The sequence below is a fragment of the Bos taurus genome, chromosome 16 (assembly GCF_002263795.3).
Source record: "Bos taurus isolate L1 Dominette 01449 registration number 42190680 breed Hereford chromosome 16, ARS-UCD2.0, whole genome shotgun sequence".
Taxonomy (NCBI): Eukaryota; Metazoa; Chordata; class Mammalia; order Artiodactyla; family Bovidae; genus Bos; species Bos taurus.
In genome coordinates, this window is record NC_037343.1 from 26,443,787 (window position 1) to 26,466,436 (window position 22,650).

Here is a 22,650-nt window from a genome sequence, read left to right on the forward strand (position 1 = left end):
AATTTCTTTTAAAGCTGAACTTTGCTGTGTGCTTCTCAGGTTGAATTTAGAATTCTAGCTCACAGTTTTCTTTCAGTGTAAGCTTTGAACGGCATCTGAATGCATTAAAATCCCTCATGAAGTGTTTTGAATGTTAGTCTAGCACAGTATGGTAAGGTAAGCTGTTTCTTAAGGTTTATTCTAATGTGCTTTCTTTACGAAGTTGGGAAGAAACCTCAGATGTCAAGTTGTTCAGCTGTTTCATGCTTTGAGGTTCTTTTTTAATCACTTTCTAATCAGAAAAGTCAGAAAATAAATGCTTCTCTCATTGCCAGTTGGTCAAAAAATAGATGTAGAATTGTAGGAAGTGCCTTAATCACTTTTTGTGAATTAAATGTTGTAGGAAAATAGTAAAATATTAGCATCTTCCAGCTTTTAAAAAGAGAAGTTGGGAGCTAAGCTTGGGAGCCAAGCTTCCATACCAAGTTTAATTTTTATCAATGTTCGTTTTAAACACAGAGCTTGCTCTACACTCTCAAGTTGTTTTTGAGATGATAAAATGTTTCATGTATTATGTTCATTTTAATGGTGGCAATAATAGCTACGTTATAATTGGATTTATTACCCATCATAGAAAGCAGAATGTATTTGCCATGTTTACTTTTGCTTAAAATTAAAGTGGATGATTTATATGTGACTGGTAGAAAATTTCAAACTAGAGTAACTTGTGAAATATTTCTATGTTTTGTAGCGAAATGTGAAAATTTTCTAAACCAAGTGGGTAAAATATTTGCAGAAACTGGAGTATATCATGCAAATCATTGACAGAACATAAATGATTTTTTCAGGGATAATGTAAAAAATGGGCAGCATACTTTACAGTTTGCTAAAATTTTCTGTAATAGGTATTCCTGTTGAAAGGGAAAGAATGAATATGTCCTGTTTATAAATACTATTATCTTTATCTTAGATAATAGTATTTATACTTAAGAAAACTCCAGTTCCCTTTGATGGCTGGGAAGTCACTAAACTATGTAAATAAACTCTAGAATGTTCCACTGGTAGACAGCGGCTTTACCACTTCCCATGGTTTTAATGTCTGCTGACACATTTCTACTTTTTAAAGTGTTAAACAGTCTTGGCATTATTTTTAAAATATGATTTAAAAAAATTATTGTACTTTAAAAATTACATCTCTTGATGAACTATCTTATGCTTTCATTGCCAAATCTTGAATATTTTATTGGTTGATTATACTTCATTTTGTTTTAGTATACAAAGATAAGGCAGAGTATTTTTTATGTGTCTTCCATGTTTCATATAGCTTGCATCTTAGACATGGATTATAGAAGTATGAGCATGAGCTGTTTGCATTGATTATGAAAAGTGTGTAATGTTTAAGAGTCTGAAATGATTGACCTACAAAGCAATGTAGTAAAATACATGTTAACCTTTCCTCAGTCCAGGAAATGATATGTATTATAAAATGGATTCGTCCAAAATTTTAGTCTCGTTCCAGTTGTCTTTTCACTGTGTCTTAAACCACTCAACCCCTTTTTGGTAACGGGGGATCTGCCTTTCAGTGTTTGCCGTGAGTCAGTTCTTTGCCTTTCATTCTGACTACTTTGATTTCTGGGACTGGATCAGAGCCACCCTCAGCAGTACAACCCTTACAGCTCAGTATGGGTGATGGAAACCTTGACACACTGACTATATGAAGATTTCCGATTTTTCAAAAATTGCAGGTCCTTATCACACTAACACGGGAAAGAAAACTGAATGTTGAGGATCAAGACAAATGAACTGCTTAATCTCTCAGTCTTTTGGAAAAATATAAAGCAAAAGAACTAAATATATGAATAAAGCAAGACTGGAGAACAGGGTGGCCTTTTGTTCTCTCTCCCTTAATTTCTGTTCTTTTATCATTTTAATCACTATTCAACAGGCTCACTTATTTCAGGCTTACATATTAGATTCCAAAAACACTATTCACAGGGAACATGGTAGGTACTTATTATATGCTTGCTAAATAAGGACACTCACCTATTGAACTGAAAAATACAATTTAATTATCTTTGTGAGCAAATGAAATTCCCACTTGAACAATGTAAATGGAATTTCAGTTCACCTAATACATACAGGAAAGAAAACAGCAGAATTCACAAGCATTTATAATGGTAATTTAAGTAAGGAATAGAAAAAGATTTATAAAAGGTGTACCCAGACTCTTGCTAAGGGTTACTTTACTGATCCAATTCAAGTAAGAAAAGCAATCAAAATTTGATGTATTTCTAAGCTGAAAGTAAATCTCAGTGTCCTTTATTTAAGTAAAAAGATGTCTTCAATTGTGTCTCATACAAATACCTTGAGATATGTCTTCCAAGTTGCTCAGTAGACTAAAGGATACCCCTGAGACCTGATTTGCTGAACTCTGCAGGGAAGAACCCATTTGGGGAGCTGCTTGAGGAAATTTGATTTGCTACTTCTCAAACTCACGGAACAGCAGGGAGCGGAGCCTGGTGTCAGATGCTTTAGCATTGGTGGGAAAAGCTTAGATAATTCTTAAGTGTAGGATGAAGAAACAACAGATTACCATTTAAATCAAACAACTTTCAAGCGCTTAATGGTGATTGATCTTAGGTTTTGGCTTTATGAAAGACGTTTTAAAAATTCCTTCACATTCTTTTGCTTCACAGTATGTGGATGTAGAATTTTTGTATTTTGATTTATCTCTGTGATGGTGTTTTCCTTTGAGCTGCTAAATTTTGAGGTTTTGAGATGTGCAAAATATTAAACATTCATGGTGTCTTTAGACTTGATTGTGTGATCTCTGTTCAACAACATGAGTCAAGCTCAGTCATATGATTCTGTTTCTACTGGGGAAGAGCTGTAGTGATACAGACAGATTGCTCAATGCTTTGTGATTTTAGTTAGAGCAAAATAATTTCAGGTGAAATCTTATGACTTAAAGATAGATCTATCACATCTTGGGGGTTCTGTTTATTACCAAAGCATCTTGTGATTAATTGGTTTTTTTTTGTTGTTAGTGGGATACCAGGCTAGATTAGTAGGTCTGGTGTCTGGAGGCTGTCTGACTCTAGAATTGGAACGTTTAAAATGCAGTCAGAAGGCTTTTTCTTTCTTTTTCCTTTCCTTTTCCTTCCTTCCTCCCCTCTCTTTTTTTTCCTTCTTGCTTTCTTCCTTCATTCTCTCTCTCCCTTTCTTTCCTTCTCTTTTTGGTACAAAGCTTTAGGGAGCATGCTCTTTTAATAGAGAGGGTTGGGACTTTACATTGGAGATTGACCAGGTGTTGGGGAGATATTTTTTTCTTGAGGGTTAAATAAACTTGTTAGTCAAATTGGCTATATTCTAAACTCTATTCAGATGATCATAAGTATGGGCTTGGCCAAAGAGTTCATTCAGGTTTTTGCATAACATCTTATGACCAACCCAGTAATTGAGACCATGTGACAAGTTGTTTTGTATTTCCACAACATTGTTCCACATGAATTTCACACTGTTGCCTCTCAAACTAATGTGTTATTGAGGATTTCTCTTCCTGGCATCCTTGTCCCCACCCTTATAACCTCAAGGGTAACCCAAAAAGAAGTAAAACTAATCCAAATACTATAATACATTCTAACATGAAGTACCAGGTCCAAATGTTTTAGAATATACAATAACAGTCTGCATTTCAAGCAATATTTTCTGAAACAGTATTGAATATTTTGAGAGTTAGTTGCTTGCACTTATAAATTAATCAGCATTAATTAAATAAAGTATAAATCAGTAGTTCTCAATCCTAGCTGCACATTAGAATTATCTGGGGAGTATTTAAATAATGCTAATGCCCATACCCCATTATAATATGAATTAAATCATAACCTCTGGGACCAGAGCCCCGTGTCTGTAATTGTTTCGTATTACCGAAGTGACTCTAGTATGTAGAAGGAGTTGAAACCACTGTAATAGACTTGTAACTTTGTGAATATTTGTTATATTGATTATGTTCCCTTCAAGACTTGCAGCAGAGTCCAAATGAATGTCTCAGCTGGTTCTTGAGTTAGATAACAACTTTTTAGGGGGCTTTCTAGAATTTTTTTGAAAGACCAGAGATTGATTTTTTTTTTTTTTAAATTGAAGTATAGTTGATTTACAGTGTCGTGCCAATCTCTGCTGTACAGCAAAGTGCCTCAGGTATACATATATATACTTTCTTGTTTTAAATGTTCTTTTCCATTATGGTTTATCACAGGATATCCAGTATGGTTCCCTATACTGTACAGCTGGACCTTGTTTATCCATTCTAAATGTGGTAGTTTGCATCTACCAACCCCAGACTCCTTCAACATATCTGATTATAGAAACTTCTCTAGCTTTATTTTGCATATTTTTAGTTATGCAAATGAACATACAGTCTTCAGATTTAGGGTTAAATTGTTGCAGCATAACAGAATTGAAACTCATCTGAAATAGGAATCTGAAAACAAAAGAATACTTTCTCTTTTTTAAGAGCATTGATGCTTATGGATATAATATTTTTTAAGTGTGGGGAGAAGTGGTGAGTATTTTGTGGAATGATGATTTTGGTGGATGAACCTGGAAAGGAGAGCTCTAAAAACTGCTTTAATAGCTACAGTATAGTGATAGGGCTCTTGAAATGTATTTTTAGATAGAGAAGTGTTTATATTGGAAAGAGAATGTTCTCGACAATCATTTATCCCAGACTATAAAAGATAAACTTTCTTACACCCACATTTCTCTTCTCACATAGACCTGCTACCAAAGGTACATCAAATATAAAACATGAGAAAAATGAGAGTAATGTTTCTACAGCAATAAAACTCCTATCACTCAGTCCTATAATATGAAGCTCAGCTAACTCATATCTAGCAATAAGACTGTTTTCCAAATTCAGGGTCTTCAGATTTGCTATGGCACTATAATATCTTCCTAACATTGTTTAACTCTTATCTGTCAATACAGTTTTGTAAATCTGGGCAAGGGCAAAACTGTATCTGTTCATTTAAATTTTTCTTCTGATTCATTGAGCTGTTTGTAAATATTATGATTGTTGTTTAGTTGCCAAGTCGGGTCCAACTCTTGTGCAACCCCATGGACTGTAGCCCACCGGGCTCCTCTGTCCATGGGATTTCCTGGGCAAGAATACTGGAGTGAGTTGCCATTTCCTTCTTCAAGGGGATCTTCCTGATCCAGGGATCGAATCTGTGTCTCCTGCATTGGCAAACAGATTCTTTACCACTGAGTCACCTGGTCAATGGACATGAATTTGAGCATACTTCAGGTGATAATAGAGGACAGAAGAGCCTGGCATGCTACAGTTCGTGGGGTCACAAAGAGTCGGACACGACTTAGAGACTGAACAAAAACAGCAAGTATTATGAATGGTTTTTGTAAAAGTGAAGCATATAGCAATTTATTGGTGCCTCTATCAATATGTATCTTGTGTGTAATCCTATTTAAGAAGTTATATAAAAATGTTAGGTGTATTTCATTTTCAAAGATGTGGTTTGTTATTATAAGTTGAAACTACCTTCTTGATAATATAAAGTTAAAGGAAACAGTGAGTTTTCATTGTAAAAGAATAGTGAGTCCTTGCTTTCAGACTGCCTAGAACTCAGTTTGCTTTCTCATGGTGTGATGGAAAGCATAGTAGTACCTAATGGGTTCTTATGAAATGTTTGTTTAGTAGTATAGATTCTCAAAGGTGTAACATTGTTTCCTTGAGAAAATGGCTTCTGATTTATTGCAGTTTATGATTTACGGGAAATGATATCAATAATGCCTTATTTCTGTAGAGTTCTTTGCAACACATAAAATGCTTATAGGTGATTAAATGAAGATATTTAAAGTGCTCTTATTGAAGGAGAGTTTTACCATAGAAAGTTCATGAACTCAAAGAAAAATTTAATTTGTCTCAGAAGGGAAGAAGATTGTTTCTTTATTTAAGACTACACTTTTTAGTTCCCTAAAAGGACCTGATTCATTGATTAAAGATACAGATTTTGCTGCCAGGTAACAATTATGTTATTTTAAAATAGTCCAAATGCTACATGACAACCAAAATCAATCCATCACCTTGCTTTTTACTGTTTGCATTTTATGATACATGGGTGGATAGCACTTCTTTTAATTCAGTGAAATATGTCTTTCACACTCTTGAATGCTGAATTGTACCATTTAAAACTGTCTTGGGAAATATTGAGTTCAGAGGATATTTTTCATGTGGACCTTCAGACTGAATTTTATATCAGTATCCTTCAGTGGTCCTATAAAAGCTAGTTGAACTTGGCATTGCCCTAGAAGCATCTTGAGATTGTTAGAGAAGCGTTACTTTCAGAGACATGCTGGTCTGAGATTAAATCCCAGCATGTGATTTGGATTAGTTACACTATATTTTTGACCTTCAATTTTCTCTAAAATGGGTTTAATAAGATCTTTGTAGAGGTATTGTGAGGGAAGTGTCTGACAGAGTGAGATGCTAAAACACACACACACACACATTTGGATAGCCCTTTGAAGGGTAATATGTAGTTAGAGACAAAACCTGGCTGGTGTCTTTCCACCATCCAGTTTTAATAGCTCCACTCTAGAAGTTACCTCAGATATTCTTTGTCAATTTCTCTAGTGCATTTAGAGAAGCTATTTATTCTCTGGCTATAGCACTAAATATTAATAGGTCATTTTGGTACCAGTGATAAGAAATGAGACCATTAAACAATTTTAGGGGACTGATTTCATATTAAAACAAGTTTGGTTCATAATGAATAGCTGCTGCTGCTGCTGCTAAGTCGCTTCAGTCATGTCCGACTCTGTGCGACCCCATAGACGGCAGCCCACCAAGCTCCCCCGTCCCTGGGATTCTCCAGGCAAGAACACTGGAGTGGGTTGCCATTTCCTTCTCCAATGCAGGAAAGTGAAAAGTGAAAGTGAAGTCGCTCAGTCTTGTCTGACTCTTCGTGACCCCATGGACTACAGCCTACCAGGTTCCTCTGTCCATGGGATTTTCCAGGCAAGAGTACTGGAGTGGGGTGCCATCACCTTTTCCGCATAATGAATAGAGGTACTCCCAAACTGGCTTTATACCTGATGTGGAAAAAAAAAAAAAGACTTCAGGTACTTTATATCTGAAGATCCAGTCTTCCTCTCTAGGAAGGAAGGATTCCTATTTTCCAGTATCTAGTACACTTGAAAGAAAAAGATTGTCACATGCAGTTACCTGGGCAAGGTGCTTCAATTCACATATATTACACTAAAAAGATTAAAATCTGATTGGTTGTTATTTCTATGCACACAACAGTTTAGGGGCCTGAAATAAGCCATAATTAAACTTGGTTATCAGTTAGAACTTCTACTATTAAAATTTGTTACTCTTCTCTGTCTTAATTAGAAAAATGGGCCTTTTGTTTCTCTGTTGTTATCTTGTCTGCTTTCATTGGGCATCATTTTGCCATTGCTTAAGCCTAATTCTCTTGAAGCCTTCCCGCCTAGTTGTGTCTTTGCCTTGCTACACAAAGTGTTTTTTCGAACCAGCAGTATGGAAGGTTGGAAGATTTTGTCGCCCCACTCCAAATGGACTATATCAGAATCTACATTTGAAAAACACCATATCAGTGTTGTATATTTTGTCTAATACAACTGTGTTATAGGGAACATCACTCTTCTTGAAAAAGCTGATTGTCTACAATATGGAATCTTGTTTTTGATACAGTCTTGCCATTTATTGTTAAGTTTGGCGTTATGAATCTAATGAAGCAAAGGGTTGTTCTGGATACATTGAGCTTATGGAATGTAGTTTAGCAGAAAGCCCTCAAACCTCAGCATCAGACTTCCTAACCCTAACCATTTGAGACTCTGTACTTCAAGTTTTTCTTTTGCAAAGTAGAGCCATAATGCGTGCCACACCTGTTTTTCTGAGGGCTATTAGGAGGATCAGCTCAAGTGAGATCATGTGTGGGAAAGTGTTTGGCAATACCAAAGAGGTGTGCCATCGTAACTGTTGACGTGGATGAAGACGTTGTTCCTTCAGGCTATCTGAGCCTCGTGTCTGTCAAGGATAGGGATGACTCCGCTGAGTGGTTACTGTGGTAATTGGAACATGTCTGTGTAGTCTCTTACGTGTAGATTTTAACTTGACAGTTTTCTGGCTATACCAGCAGTTCTGGCTTCCAATTGCAAGGAGTTACCATGAGGTTTTTGTAACCCTTTTATTAATATTAATAGTAAGATTGCATCTTTTGGGTAGGTTTTGTGTCACTAACAGACTTTAATACATGATATGTTGATGAATAACATTTCCATAATTTCCTCAGTTCCTACTATGATTATATGATAGCATTTTCAATGAGATACTACTCTTAGTCTTAGAAGCAGGGTAATTTCCTTTTATCTTACAGGTGTTAGTGTCCTGAGCCCCAAGCCAGAGTAGGGTGTAATTGTTTGAACCTTCTAATATGTGAATTCTGATGACTTTTCTCTTTACATTTCAATATGATTGGAACACCTCTATATTTCTCCTCTGTTTCTCTGTTTAATGCTTATGAAACTAGTCATAGTAATTTTGGTTCACAGATAGCTTTGGTCCACCAAATAATAATTTATGTTTCCCCAAATTTGGAAGCAATGAAATTGAAAACCATTTCCTAAAAGTTTGTATTCATCTGTTCTTTCTCCTTAGCTAGGTTTTGATTTCCTGCTTTATCCAGTTATTTGATATGTTGTGTAGGGTGTTATCGGAGAAGGCAATGGCACCCCACTCCAGTACTCTTGCCTGGAAAATCCCATGGATGGAGGAGCGTGGTGGGCCACAGTCCATGGGATCGCTAAGAGTCGGACAAGACTCAGCAACTTCACTTTCACTTTTCACTTTCCTGCATTGGAGAAGGCAATGGCAACCCATTCCAGTGTTCTTGCCTGGAGAATCCCAGGGATGGGGGAGCCTGGTGGGCTGCCATCTATGGGGTCACACAGAGTCGGACACGACTGAAGCGACTTAGCAGCAGCAGCAGCAGCAGCAGTGGGGTGTTATTATAAGACAGCTGATATATACTGGAAGAGAAACAATTTAAAATGTGTCCAGTGAATAGATGACTATTAATCCTTTAAGGTAAAGTAAGTTTGTTTCTGTTCTTGCATTTTAATGATAATTATCTTCTGTTCATTATTAGTCACCATGCTAGAAACTTTCTATGTTGTTTCATTAATATTTTATTACTATGAAGATAGCACATATATAGTAAAAGTTGCAAGCAGTACAAAAAGGAAAATATGAAAGTCTTCTCTACACTTCCCAGTGCAACTGGGCAGTGTAGTGGGCAGTCTAGTGGCCCAGTGCAACACTCCAGCAGGAAACAATGTTAGCATTTCCCCATATTCTTCTAAAAACCAGCTACGTATATACACTAACCATATATGTGAGTCTTCTCCCCTTTTTCATTGAAATGGATTCATACCACATTGGCTCTTCTGCAGCTGGATTTTATTCACACATGAAGAGGTATTACTTTGGACTTCTTTCCCTGGAAGTAATCCTGATTTAACTCACTCTTTTTTATTGTACAGAATACCAAATTTATGGATATGACAGAATTTAAGTCCCTTATTGATCATTTAGATCATTTCCAGTTTGCCCTGTCACGGGCAGTGGTGCAGTCAACATCTTTCTCTGGACATTTGCGTTTACACATTGCTCAAGGATATCCAAACTGTAAACCCTAGGAGAATTGCGAGTCAAAGGATGAGGGTATTTTACATTTTGAATAGTAATGCCATGTTGCTCTTTCAGAAGGTTACATTAGTTTGCTTTTCAAACAATTTAACTCTAAAAAGAGTAAAGACTTTGAGACTCTAAGAATGTAAATAATTTGACCCAGGTACTCAGTAACTAGTAGAGTCAGCTTTAAAATTGAGACTCATCCAGGCCATTTCTTCTAAGCTACAGATATCACTGATGCCATTTTAAAACATAGTTTTGGCTTTGAAACTAGGAAGCATCATTTCATGTTTTTTAAATATTCTCCTCACTTAAGCAATAATAATAATTCTTTCATTGTAAATACATAGCCTTTTATGGTTTTAAATATATTTTTACATTCTCAGAGTAGTCATATGAGGTGGACATTGATTTGTATCCTGATTTACACTTGTGAAGAACTGAGGCCCAAAGAAAAAAAATCTTAAATTTTAAAATGTAATCAAAAGATGGTCCTTGGCCCAAGGCCGTATAAGCCTCAGAACCGGTAAAGCACTCAGGACATAAAAATGCTAGTAGAAAGGTTGAAAGAGGAGGTGTGAGATTAGTGGCTTTGGGTATATTGATATTGGCTTGTTATACTCATGAACAACAGGAAAGGCACTAAAATACTTGCTATCGGGCCTCACCACACCTCAAGCCAGCGCCTCAAGAATAGCTTTCTTTTGGCAATCCCTGTGTGTTATGGCCCTGGGGAAAACAGGTGATTTCAACATAGCTCTTCTAAAGTCATTCATTATATTTGATCCAAGACTTATTTTAAACTTCCACGGTAAATAATAACTGTCACTGCATTTGTAATCACATAGCATTACATTTGTCACAATAGTTCCTTTTTATGATGTTGAATCTTCCTCTAGCTCATCTCTTGCGCTGTTCTTTCTGACTCTGATCGAATTTTTTTTCACTTGTTTCAGTGAAGAAACTTCGGTGAAAGTTCTAAAGAAACAAGGTCTTTCTCTTTGTGGCCTTAAAGTCAACTCTTGACTTTAGGTGGAAATTTTGCCATTGTCCTGGTCACCTGAATTCTTACACAGATACACTAATTGAACTTAATCTGTAAACATTTCTGAGAACAATTTTGTGCCAGCTTTTGCTTTTTCATCATTTTTAACATAATCTGCAACTTATTTATAAAGGCAATTTGATTGTTCCCAGTTTATGCTTAAAGAAACTGAATCTCAGAAAGCTCATGTGAGTTACTTCAAATAAAACCAAAGTCATAGTTCAATTATTCTTTACTATCCACTCATACCTACTTCATTACAAGAAGTCTCCAAGTTACCAAACAAGTTATGTTCCAAAAGTTCATTTGTAAGTAAGTTATTTGGCACTTGAACTGCAGTTTACCACACCGCTAGAAAAAATGTTGTAAATCGTGATTAGGTCCTTTGGCTGACCTGCAAAAATCTATTTAACTCTTATGTAACTACAAAATGATGCTTTGGCAATAAAAATAAGAGAGAATGATAGCTGTCATTCTTGTTACACAGAAAAAGAGAAATTATTTTTCCTGATGAGAAACAGAGTCAATGAGAAGACAGGGAAACAGAGACATTTTGGAGCGTCTAGAGGGGGTCTCAGGGTACTTTCACGCGCATTCAAGGTTGAGGTCACTCTGTCTGAAAGTCAGTTTCACTTGAAAACCTTGAGGATTTTTGTTAGATACTTCTCACTAGCCTAACTCAACTGATACCTATGATTAGCGGCAGTAGGACTGATTGAATTAAGCCAAAATAAACTCTCTGAAATGATATTAACCCACCTAGTATGGTCAGACGGAGAAGGCAATGGCAACCCACTCCAGTACTCTTGCCTGGAGAATCCCAGGGACAGGGGAGCCTGATGGGCTGCCGTCTATGGGGTTGCACAGAGTCGGACACGACTGAAGCAACTTAGCAGCAGCAGTATGGTCAGAAGAAATCAATAGACCAGAAAAAGAGTATTCCTATTCTGTCTGTCTGTCTTGATAAAAGGGCCAAGAGGAGGTCCTGATTTTCTCAGCAGATCTCATCAGCTCCAGTAGCCTGGCTGAGGTCCGTAGAGGAGTCTTGGGAACATGAGTCATGGGTAAAGGCAAGAGAAAGCATGTGCCTTCCGTGATTTCTCTAGAGCATTTGTACGAGAGTTTCTGATGCTGAGAAATGACTACATTTTTATCTCATCAAGTGATTACTTCTTACATTTTCTAGGTGGTCTTTCACTTAGCCGTGAAAATAAACATCTTAAATTTCAGTTAACTTTCTATGAAGTCCAGTGCCTTTTTAGATGGCCCTTGATTAGTATGTTTTATCATTTTCAGAACATTTGCACACAGCTTTTTGTTTTGTTAACAACAGAAGAAAGGATATATCCTTCAGTAAATGGAAACTTAAGGGCGCAGATCTTGCTGAGATGGCAGATTAAGAGAGAGATAGAAAATTAGAGTCTGTGCCTCCAGGATCAGTTTAGGGCTCTTAACCAGTATCTACAGTGTCTTCCCACTAGTTGGATAATACATTTAACTACAAATGCTCTGTGTTGGGGATATCAATTAGATGTTTTTTAGTGGGTATTTATACCTGGAGTGATTTAACTGAAGGACAGGGCATTTTACTACAATTCAAAGTCTTTCTCAGTGGTCATTACAATAGGAACTTGGGACTGGCAGACCACTTTCAAAAGTGATGGTAAGGCTGATGAGAGAAGTAACATCTACTTGATTTATATATATGTTTGATATTTATAAATGTTTTATCTTTTCCACTAAAATCATGGGGTTGCAGAGTCGGACACGACTGAGCGACTGAACTGAACTGAACAATGATGTTCCTTGGAAGAATAGCTGTGCCAAACTTAGACAGTGTTTTAAAAAGCAGAGACATCACTTTGCCAACAAAGGTCTGTTTAGTCAAAGCTATGGTTTTTCCAGTAGTCATGTACTGATTGAGAGTTGGACCATAAAGAAGGCTGAGCACCAAACAATTGATGCTTTCGAACTGTGGTGCTGGAGAAGACTCTTGAAAGTCCCTTGGACAGCAAGGAGATCAAACCAATCAATCCTAAAGGAAATCAACCCTGAATATTCATTGGAAGAACTGATGCTAAAGCTGAAGCTCCAGTACTTTGGCTATCTAATGCAAAGAGCTGACTCATTGGAAAAGGCCCTGATGCTGGGAAAGATTGACGGCAAGAGGAAAAGAGGGCAACAGAGGATGAGATGGTTGGATGACATCACTGACTCAATGGACATGAGTTTGAGGAAACTCAGGGAAATAGTGAAAGACAGAGAAGCCTCGTGTGCTGCAGTTCATGGGGTCACAAAGAGTTGGACTTGACTTAGCAGCTGAACAACCACCACAACAAAGAGTGTCTTCTGGGTATTAGTATTCAGATTGAAATATTATGCATTGTTCTGGCATTCTCTGCTCAGAAAGGTCCCTGTTGAGTAGTTTATAATCTGGGTGAAAACATGCATAGGAATCGTCCTCATGAGTGATGATTTCTTCTGGTACCTGTGTGTCTGCCAGAGGTGGGGAGGGACTGGAGAGAGATTTCTCCTGAAGTTGTTTTGTCTACTGAGAAGAATGCTGTGCCAGAAGGGTTAGTGAGCCAAACAATGGTTTTCTTTTTTATTCTTGGCATCATGTGTAGGTCAAATAAACCAATAGCATTTGATGACCCATTTTTCTTACTGCATTTCCAGATTTTGTATGTGTGTTGGTCAGAAGGTGGTAAAGTAAGAAAGAAGGTTGTTTTTGCTTTTGTTTGTTGACCAGGCAGAAAAAGATGTTACTGGTAATTTGAACACTAATTTTTCCTTTATATTTAAGGCCTGGACCCTTTGATGGGAAAAAATTAATAAAAAAATCTCATTTGAAGCAAATCCCAGCCATAGGACTATTTTTCTTACATGCAAGCAATACTACCCTATAGGACATAACATAGAAAACAAGTTAATAAGATCATGACAACTTACATTTATTTTTTTTTTTTTTTAGCATTATATTTGTTTAGGGGATAAAACTTTTGCATCTGATGTCTTGGTAGCCACAGTTCTTAGCTTAGCTGATTGGTTTCTATTTTCTTTTATTTATTCTTATTCTAAGACCTAAGTGACTTAGACGGAAAATCATATTTCCTTGACATTTTTAAAAGATGTAAGACATTCTTAAGATTATTCACATTATCTTAATCCACACAACTAATTGCCCTCACGAATAATCACCTTCGCCCTTCATTTTGCCTGTTGTTTCTGTATCAGAACACCTCAAGCATGATATTATTGAAAAGCTAAAGAATGATATTGGTGAAGTAAATAGTAAATGTCGTGTCCGACTCTTTGCGACCCCATAGACTGTAGCCTACCAGGTTCCTCCGTCCATGGGATTTTCCAGGCAAGAATACTGGAGTGGGTTGCCATTTCCTTCTCTAGGAGATCTTTCCAACCCAGGGATAGAACCCAGGTCTCCCACATTGTAGGCAGACGCTTAACCATCTGAGCCACCGGGGAAGTCCCCTCTCTATTCTACCACCTCCCCACCCCCATCCTAAAATATTCTAATTCTTTTTTTTTTTTAATTTATTTGATTACATCTCGTCTTAGTTGTGGCTCGCGGGCTCCAGAGCATGCTCAGTAGTTGGGGCTACAGTCCATGGGGTTGCAAAGAGTCGGACATGACTGAGCGACTAAGCACACGGGGAGGAAGTGGTCAGTGGGACAGGAGAGGGGTTCTGCCTGGTGTGGCTGGGAGGAGACAAGAGGAGGGCTAACTTACCAGCTGGTTCTGTTGCACGCGTGGCAGGGCTTCTCCTAATGCTTTCACAACTCCTGCAAGAACCCTTGTTTTCAAAGAGCTGTTTTAAAATATTGTTCCTGTCTTTCCTACATAATTGTCTGCCTGACTGTAAGTGGTTGATTTTATATCGTTTTCTTTCTTAGGGTCAGGAAACTGGAGCATGGCTATGAGCAACGGAAACAGCGATTTTATGGTTCTGAGCAATGGCAGCATCGCAGCCAGAGCTACCACCCCTACTCCCCTCAGCCCCTGTGATGGAGACCCTGCAGCCCAGCAGCTCGCATGCAAAGAAGCACCCAGAACAAAAGTGAGTCCAAATGGATGCCTGCAAGTTAATGGCACTGTTAAATCATCCTTTCTGCCTTTAGACAACCAAAGAACGCCTCCGGTGTTACCCCAGTGCTGCCATCCTTGCCCATACCATCACCCTTTGACTCCCCATGACAGTCACCAAGAGTGCCATCCCGAGGCTGGCCCTGCAGCACCTCCTGCTTTGGCCTCGTGTTGCATGCAGCCACACTCAGAGTACTCTGCATCTCTCTGTCCAAACCATTCACCTGTTTATCAGACAACGTGCTGTCTTCAGCCCTCTCCATCCTTCTGCCTGCATCATCCGTGGCCTGACCATTTTCAGCATCAGCACGTGCCGCAGCACATAGCCAACATCAGGTGAGTGGTCCGCAAGGTTTGCTGGACTTTAGCATTTGACTAATTTCATGTGAATGTGACTGATTGTGTTGATTTCTCCAAAAGGAGGAGAGAATAATGTATCAGGAAAAGGGAATTAATGAAACTGCTTACTTTGTGGATTGTGTGAAGGCTGTTAAAATGCAAATGAAGTATTATTCTATTTGTTTTATCCGGTGACTTCTTAGTCAGTTAAACCCTCTCTTCCTTTTTTTCTTATTGGTGAGCTGGTTAGGTGTCCCTGCTAGGACTTGAAATATAAAGTCCAGTAAAAGGTTTTATTGTCAGTAATTTTATTATTAAACATGGGAGATGGATATTATTTGTGATGAGGCTGCCTAAACAGGAATCCTTTTTGCTACTATTGATAGTGATCAACATTTATGAAAAAGAAGTATAAAACCAAGTGCTTCATTATAGCTGTACTCACAGTTTCTATTCAAATGGTTTGGCTGACTATGTAATATATTGAGATGATACAAAAGCAACAATTTCTTTCATAGCAGGTAGGAGAAGGCAATGGCACCCCACTCCAGTACTCTTGCCTGGAAAATCCCATGGACAGAGGAGCCTGACAGGCTGCAGTCCATGGGGTCACGAAGAGTCGGACACGACTGAGCAACTTCACTTTCACTTTTCATTTTCATGCATTGGAGAAGGAGATGGCAACCCACTCCAGTATTCTTGCCTGGAGAATCCCAGGGACGGGGGAGCCTGGTGGGCTGCCATCTATGGGGTCGCACAGAGTCAGACACGACTGAAGTGACTTAGCGGCAGCAGCAGGACCTATAAATCTGTAGCATAGGACTTTTAAAAAAATGTACTTTGTAAAATAAAGCATGTTCAGACCTGGTAGGTTGAAAAATACTAGAAAATCTCTGCCATTGCCAGTTCTTCCTATCTCAGGCCATGATTTCTCTGATATATGCTTTCCAGCTTTTTTTTTTCCCATGAGTAAGTTTAAAGTCACACACACTGCAGGTAAGCAATCATAACATAATTTATAAAATCCTAAGTACTTAACAGAGACTAAGAATTGTATTTTTTGGTAGTAAAAAGTCTTAAAAGAGCAAGGAAATGGCAACCCATTCCAGTGTTCTTGCCTGGAGAATCCCAGGGACGGGGGAGCCTGGTGGGCTGCCATCTATGGGGTCGCACAGAGTCGGACACGACTGAAGTGACTTAGCATAGCATAGCATAAACAGGATCATACAATATGTACCCTTTTGTATCTGATAATTTTGACTCATAACCTTTTTGAGACTATCTAACTGCTATGTGTGTTACTTTCCCTTTTTATTCCTAAGTAGTAATTCATTGTGTGCAGGTAGCAAATTCACTTATAGGTAAAGGAGTACAAAGTTCCAGTTCTAAAATAAATAAGTCATGAGGATGTAACGTATGGTGTGGTGACCATAGTTAATAATACCATATTGTAAAGTTGAAAGTTGCTAAGACAATAGATCTTAAAAGTTCTCATCGCAAGAAAATTAATTTGTAAATATGTGGTAATGGATGGTAAGCAAACGTAATGTGGTGATCATTTTGCCGTACATGCAAATATCGAATCATTATGTTGTACACATGAAACTAATGTTATATGTCAGTTGTATCTCAATTTTTTTTTAAATCACATCCAGACAGGGATTAAGTAATAAATACTTTGCACTTTTATCAGGTTTTAGATGCTACTGAGATTATCTGGTTTCAGTCCTTTGAAAAGAGAGGAAGAGAAAGGTGGGGAAAAGGACAAGGGATGGGAGAGAGGGCGTGGGGATCCTCTGCAGCATGTTTCTGCAGTTGCTGAATAGTTTTTTCGTATCAGATGCGAGAATCTTTTAGTTTATAGAACTACGATGAAAGCACTCACCGAAGCCGTTTCTTAGAAGATTGGTCCTGACAGCATTGTGTAGCATCGCTAGTTTCAGACTCTTTCCACTTTGAATGAAATAGTATAAGTGATTAATTTTAAAATTATATGGTCATAAATATTGATATTTTAGAATCATAAATTATATGGTTTCAGGGTGTGAGATGATATTTTGAAGCTGATCCCTCCTTTAAAAACTGTCACAAAACAGTAGAACAATGGGCAAGAAAACAATTGTTTCAACATGACAGACATATCAGTACTTTCAGCATATCAGTACTTTCAGGATTCTGATTTAACATTTCTCAATGATCTAATTTTAAAGGAATGAAAGTCCTATATGCATATGACTTTAAATACAATGGTATTAAAAAAACAAACTGATTTTTTTTAAGTACCATATTTGCCCATCAGGAAAAACTGTAGAATAAACTGGAATATTATGTGAAAAAATTTTCATATAAGAATTTTATCTCAAGAATTTGAACCTTTTGATGAACCGTTTATAACAGACATAGAATTTTTCAAAGATGCCTGTGAAGGAATGGTATGTGTCCAGTTGTGTATAGTACATACTTTATTGTAAAATTTGTGCTTCCAGAAAGTCTTCCCTATCTGCTACATTTATGTATTTAACATGTATATAGTCAGTAGTATTTACTGAATATTTACATGTGCCAGGTACCAAAGATATAATTCCAAATGAGATGAGACTTTTTTCCCATCATAAAACTATAAGCTAGTAGGGAGAGAGACAGAAAAGCAAACAGGCAGCTACAGGCAGCTCTTATCTCTTATTGTGATATGAGATACCAAGAAGGGATGAAAAATAAAAATGTTACAAATGGAGAAGAGGTGGTCTGGTCAACAGTGGGAATGGTCTGTGTAAAGACTTACAAAGTGGTGTGAACCCAACTCCAGCATGGTTGAGTATGACTAGGCGCTGGAGGAGAAAGTGTACTAGCAAGGGGAGAGGTATACTGGGACTAAATCCTGAGGGGCGTGTGAATCACCTGAGATTTCTGGACGGTATCCTGAGCCAGTGAGAGGCAGTGTGGATGTTTGTGTGTGCATGACTTTTTTATTGTGAAAAAAATATGCAGAACATAAAATGTATCATTCGAATCATTCCTGTGAGTACAGTTCAGTCGCGTTAAGTACATTTGCATTGTTGTGCAACCGTCACCACCATCCCTTCTCCAGAACATCCATCATCTCCCCAAACTGAAACTCCGTACTCATTAAACAATAATTTCCCATTCTTCCCTCCCCAGCCCTTGGCAACCACCATTCAACTTTCTATCTCCATGAATTTGGCCACTCTAGGTACCTCATATGAATGGAATCATACAGTATCTGTTCCTTTGTGACTGATTTCACTTAGCATGTCTTCAAGGTTCATCCAAATCGTAGCATGTATCAAAATTTTCTCCTTTGGAAAGGCTGATTAATACCCCATTGTATGTATATACCGCATTATTTTCATCCACTTATCTGTCAGTGGACACTTGGATATTGTGAACAGTGCTGCTCTGAACGTGGGTGTACAGATACCTGTTTGAGTTCCTGCTTTCACTTCTTTTGGTTACATACCCAGAAGTTAATTACTGGATCATGTGGTAATTCTGTTTGACTTCTTGAGAATCCACCACACTGTTTCCACAGCTGCTGGGCACATCCTTGCCAACACTTGTTCTTTTCTGTTTGTTTTTTTTAATTGTTTTATAATAGCCATCCTAATGGGTGTGACATTATAGATTTTTAAGCAGAAAATAATTCAGATTCATATTTTAGAGAGGTCTGTAACCTGCATTGTGGAGAACTGGGTCAGGACTGTCGTAGAGAGAAAGATCTTTAGAAGCCTTTTTGCAGGTGAGAGAAGGTGATGACTTGATCCAAGATTTAGAAATAATTTCACACTAGAAAGATTTATGAGGTAGAATCTACTAGGTTTGGTGAGCCACTGGTTATGGGGGAGGAAGAGAAAGAGAATCACAACTAACTTGCAGTTTTCTGGTTTGAGCAACTAAGCAGGTAGATGGGGATGCCAGTCACTAAAATGGGGAGGACAGAAGAAGGCTTAGCAAGCAGAGCTTCTGGGGTTGGGGTGGGGGGTAGTAACAATGGAAGAGTGCCGTCCTTTGAGCTTTCTTGAAAGAATAAGGATGCTGCGTTATACATGACAATTACACTGAGGGTAACGATACTGTTGGAGGCGATCGTAGGATGAAAACTGGAGGTTTAGACTCAGCCCAGCGTGCATGTATTTGCAGCACTGTACTGTGGACAAGGCACTAAGCCAGCTGCTGTGTCTGTCGTTCCCAAATCAGGAAGACATCCACGGAAACAAATGCGGATGTGGATATAGCTGCTGTGTAAGAGCAGGGCAGTTTGGGATAGAATACACAGGATGGTCTAACTAGGAAATTCTGAAAATGACAATGTTGTGTGATACTTTGCTGCCTTTTATTAGTTACTCTACCCAACACTTTTAGGACAGTTATTAGAACAAAGATTCTAGAGGCTGTTCCTCTACCAGGAATGCTGATTCTCTAAATCTTTTTATTTTCTTTTTGTGATTTCTTGCATGTTGCTATTTTAAAAATTGATACTCTCAAATACTTGAATATTCAATTAAAGTTATTCAATTAATGTTTGTGATGTACTTCTGACTGGATAATAGTATAGAATGTTCACATCACTTTAAGACTATCCTAAAGGTTGACAGCCTTGTAGTAAAATTATGTATAGATGGAAGATCCCAGATACTTTCAATTGCTATTCCTTTTAGGACCTACAAATACACCCACCTGGTTGGTATTTTAAAGTTGTTACTTGTTTATAAAGTACTTAAGCCACATAGAATGTCTTAAAAAGCCAATCAAATAGAAAGTATAATTTTATGCCAGCTCATTTGCCACCTCCTTTCAGTTGTTCATATTCTCCTTTCTCTTTTCCCCACCTTCTGTACTACAGTAGATTTCTTTCATTGTTTCTTGACTCTCTAAGCTGTAATAAATCTTTCTAAGAGATTCGTTATAGTCAATCACTCGTGTGTGTTTTTTTTGCCGTTTTTAAAATTATCTGTTAATCATCTGACTGATTAAGATCATTGCAGGGGTCACATTTAGTATATTCTCTTTTGATTCTATTTATCACCACATATTAAGTAGTTCAACTTAATCTCGTTTTAAAGCTTCTGGCTTTTTCATGTATAGATTCCTATCCTCATGCCCATCAATCAGCTGATAATGTGACTAATTGAGAACACTCAGGATTATTTTTTTAAACTTTTTATTTTGTATTGGTATAGCCAATACACATAAATGTGCAATAAATATATTTATTTGTATAGCCGATTAACAGTGCTGTGATAGTTTCAGGTGAACAGCAAAGGGACTCAGCCAGACATATACATGTATCGATTCTCCCCCAAACTCCCCTCCCATCCATAATATTGAGCAGAGTTCCACGTGCTATGTAGTAGGTCCTTGTTGGTTATCTACTTTAAATATAGCAGTATGTACACGTTTATGCCAGTTTCCCTAACTCTGCCCCCATCCTTGCCTCCTGGCAACCATGATTTCATTCTCAAAGTCTGGGAGTCTGTTTCTGTTTTGTAAAGAAGTTCATTTGTATCATTTCTTTTTAAAGTCTACATATAAGGGATGTCATGTGATACTTCTCCTTCTCTGAGTTACTTCACTCAGGATGACTATCTCTAGGTCCATTCATGTTGCTGCAAATGGTATTATTTCATTTTTAATGGCTTAGTAATATTCCATTGTATGTATGTACCACATCTTCTGTATCCATTCCTCTATCAGAGAACACTAAGAATTTTAAAAAGGCAGATAGTAGTCTCTCCCTACCATGAGACGGAGCCTATATCCACAAGTCCTAAACCTAGTTGATTATCAGTATCCACCAGGGGAATTAAAGAATAAGATAAGTATGATAATAATGAGAAGTTTAGCTTGCAGTAGAAACGATAAAGCATTCAGGAGTTCAGAAGTGAGAAGGATTCCTGTAGGTTGATAAAGTTAGGGACAGTCTGACAAGAGAGAACTTGAGTGACCCTTAAAGGGTGACCGGGAAGGATAAAGGGACTGCCTGCATAGTGCAGAACACAGAAGGTGGTGGGGAAGACTGGACGGGGGAAGCACACAAAAATAAAAGCCTACGTAAGGAAGAGTAAGGAGAACAGGATGGCCGCGGTGAAGGGATCATTTGTACTGTCAGGAGGGACAGCTTTTCCTAATTTTACATCCCAAGTACAGTCAAGTCCTCTAAAAGGCTGCATGGTAATGATCTGCTCTTTATCCTCAGAGCTCTGGAAAAACCTCTCAGGAGCCAGTCACATTCCATGTGTGCTCACTGAAGCAAAGTTTTGAATGATTCATTTGGGAATCTTCTTATTGCCGTATTAAAGTGAAAGGGTAATGGTATTATGACAATTAATAAGGAGTTCTGCATCCAAAAATAGCATACAAGATTTCTAATCTAAACTATACTTACCTTTTAATTTGGTGTTGCAAAAAATGTTCCTGATGTTCACAGAGGGCTGCATAAAGGATACTTGGCAATGACCAATAAACTCGTTATCATGGTAGGGAACCTGTGATAGTTTTGGGTGCCTGCCAAATGCATTTTTATTTCTCTGAGGGTGATTTCATAGACAGATGGTCACTTTGAATGTTCCCCATGGCACTCTGGAGGAATTAGGGCTATACCGAGTTAAGAAGACTTGGCACAGAGGGGGACCATGGAACCCTACCATTAGTTCAGCCCCTGAAAGGTTAAACAAACATTGTCCCTACCTCCACATACATTGTGACTATATAATTTTTGTAACCTATATTTCCTTTCTCCTTGAGTTCTTTATTAGTTTTCCAATTTCAGACTCGCTTTTCTCCGAGGTTTTCTTTTTGTTTCCCCTTAGGGCACTAGTTACTTTCTCTGAAGGGAACAATTTTTCCTAAAAAGTAAGACCTGAGAATTCTTGTATTTGGTTAAAAGAGATAGAATCTACCACTTGGAATCTGGTTCCTTTGTGTATGTTGTATCATAACGTCCAGGGGTTAAATTATAGACCTGAGCACCATTTTCCGAAGGGTCTTACTTTGCCGCACCTGGCCTGCAATGCTCCACCCTCCCCCTTCCCTAAGCCTGCCAATGATGTTATTTTAGTTAGCTAGGAAATTTGAACCAAAAGTCCCTCTGAACACTTCATCAGCAGTGTAGCATGAACTTGGCATTGACACAGATCCTGGAGTCTCTGATTTGCCCAGATCACCAGACTCAGCTCAAATGGCTTTTCTGAGATGTTGGAGCAATGAGTGGAGAAATTTCAAGGTTAGTTACTCACTTATTTAATAAGTATTTAATAAATACTAAGTGTTAATTGCTGGAGACAGGGGTAAAAACTGCAAGCATGGGTCCCAGTTTCCAAGATGGAGCAGTAATGTGGGCAGGGTAAGATGCTCAGATTTCAGCATGAGTTGACCTCAGGTAGACAGCCCTTTTTGATCAACAAATATTGACTGCAGAGCTGCTCTCTTCTC

General features: G+C 37.9%; 1 protein-coding gene across 10 annotated transcripts in view; it reads left to right on the plus strand.

Annotated features, from left to right (window-relative positions):
* The window catches only part of DISP1 (dispatched RND transporter family member 1), a 221,790-nt gene that overhangs the window by 147,275 nt on the left and 51,865 nt on the right, over positions 1-22,650 (plus strand). For 5 of the 10 annotated variants that reach the window (XM_005216826.3, XM_005216824.3, NM_001038161.1 and 2 more), the window contains 1 exon segment: positions 14,673-15,198. In XM_005216826.3, the coding sequence (XP_005216883.1) occupies positions 14,690-15,198 (509 nt within the window). In that variant the 5' untranslated portion in view covers positions 14,673-14,689. 10 annotated transcript variants of the gene reach the window in all.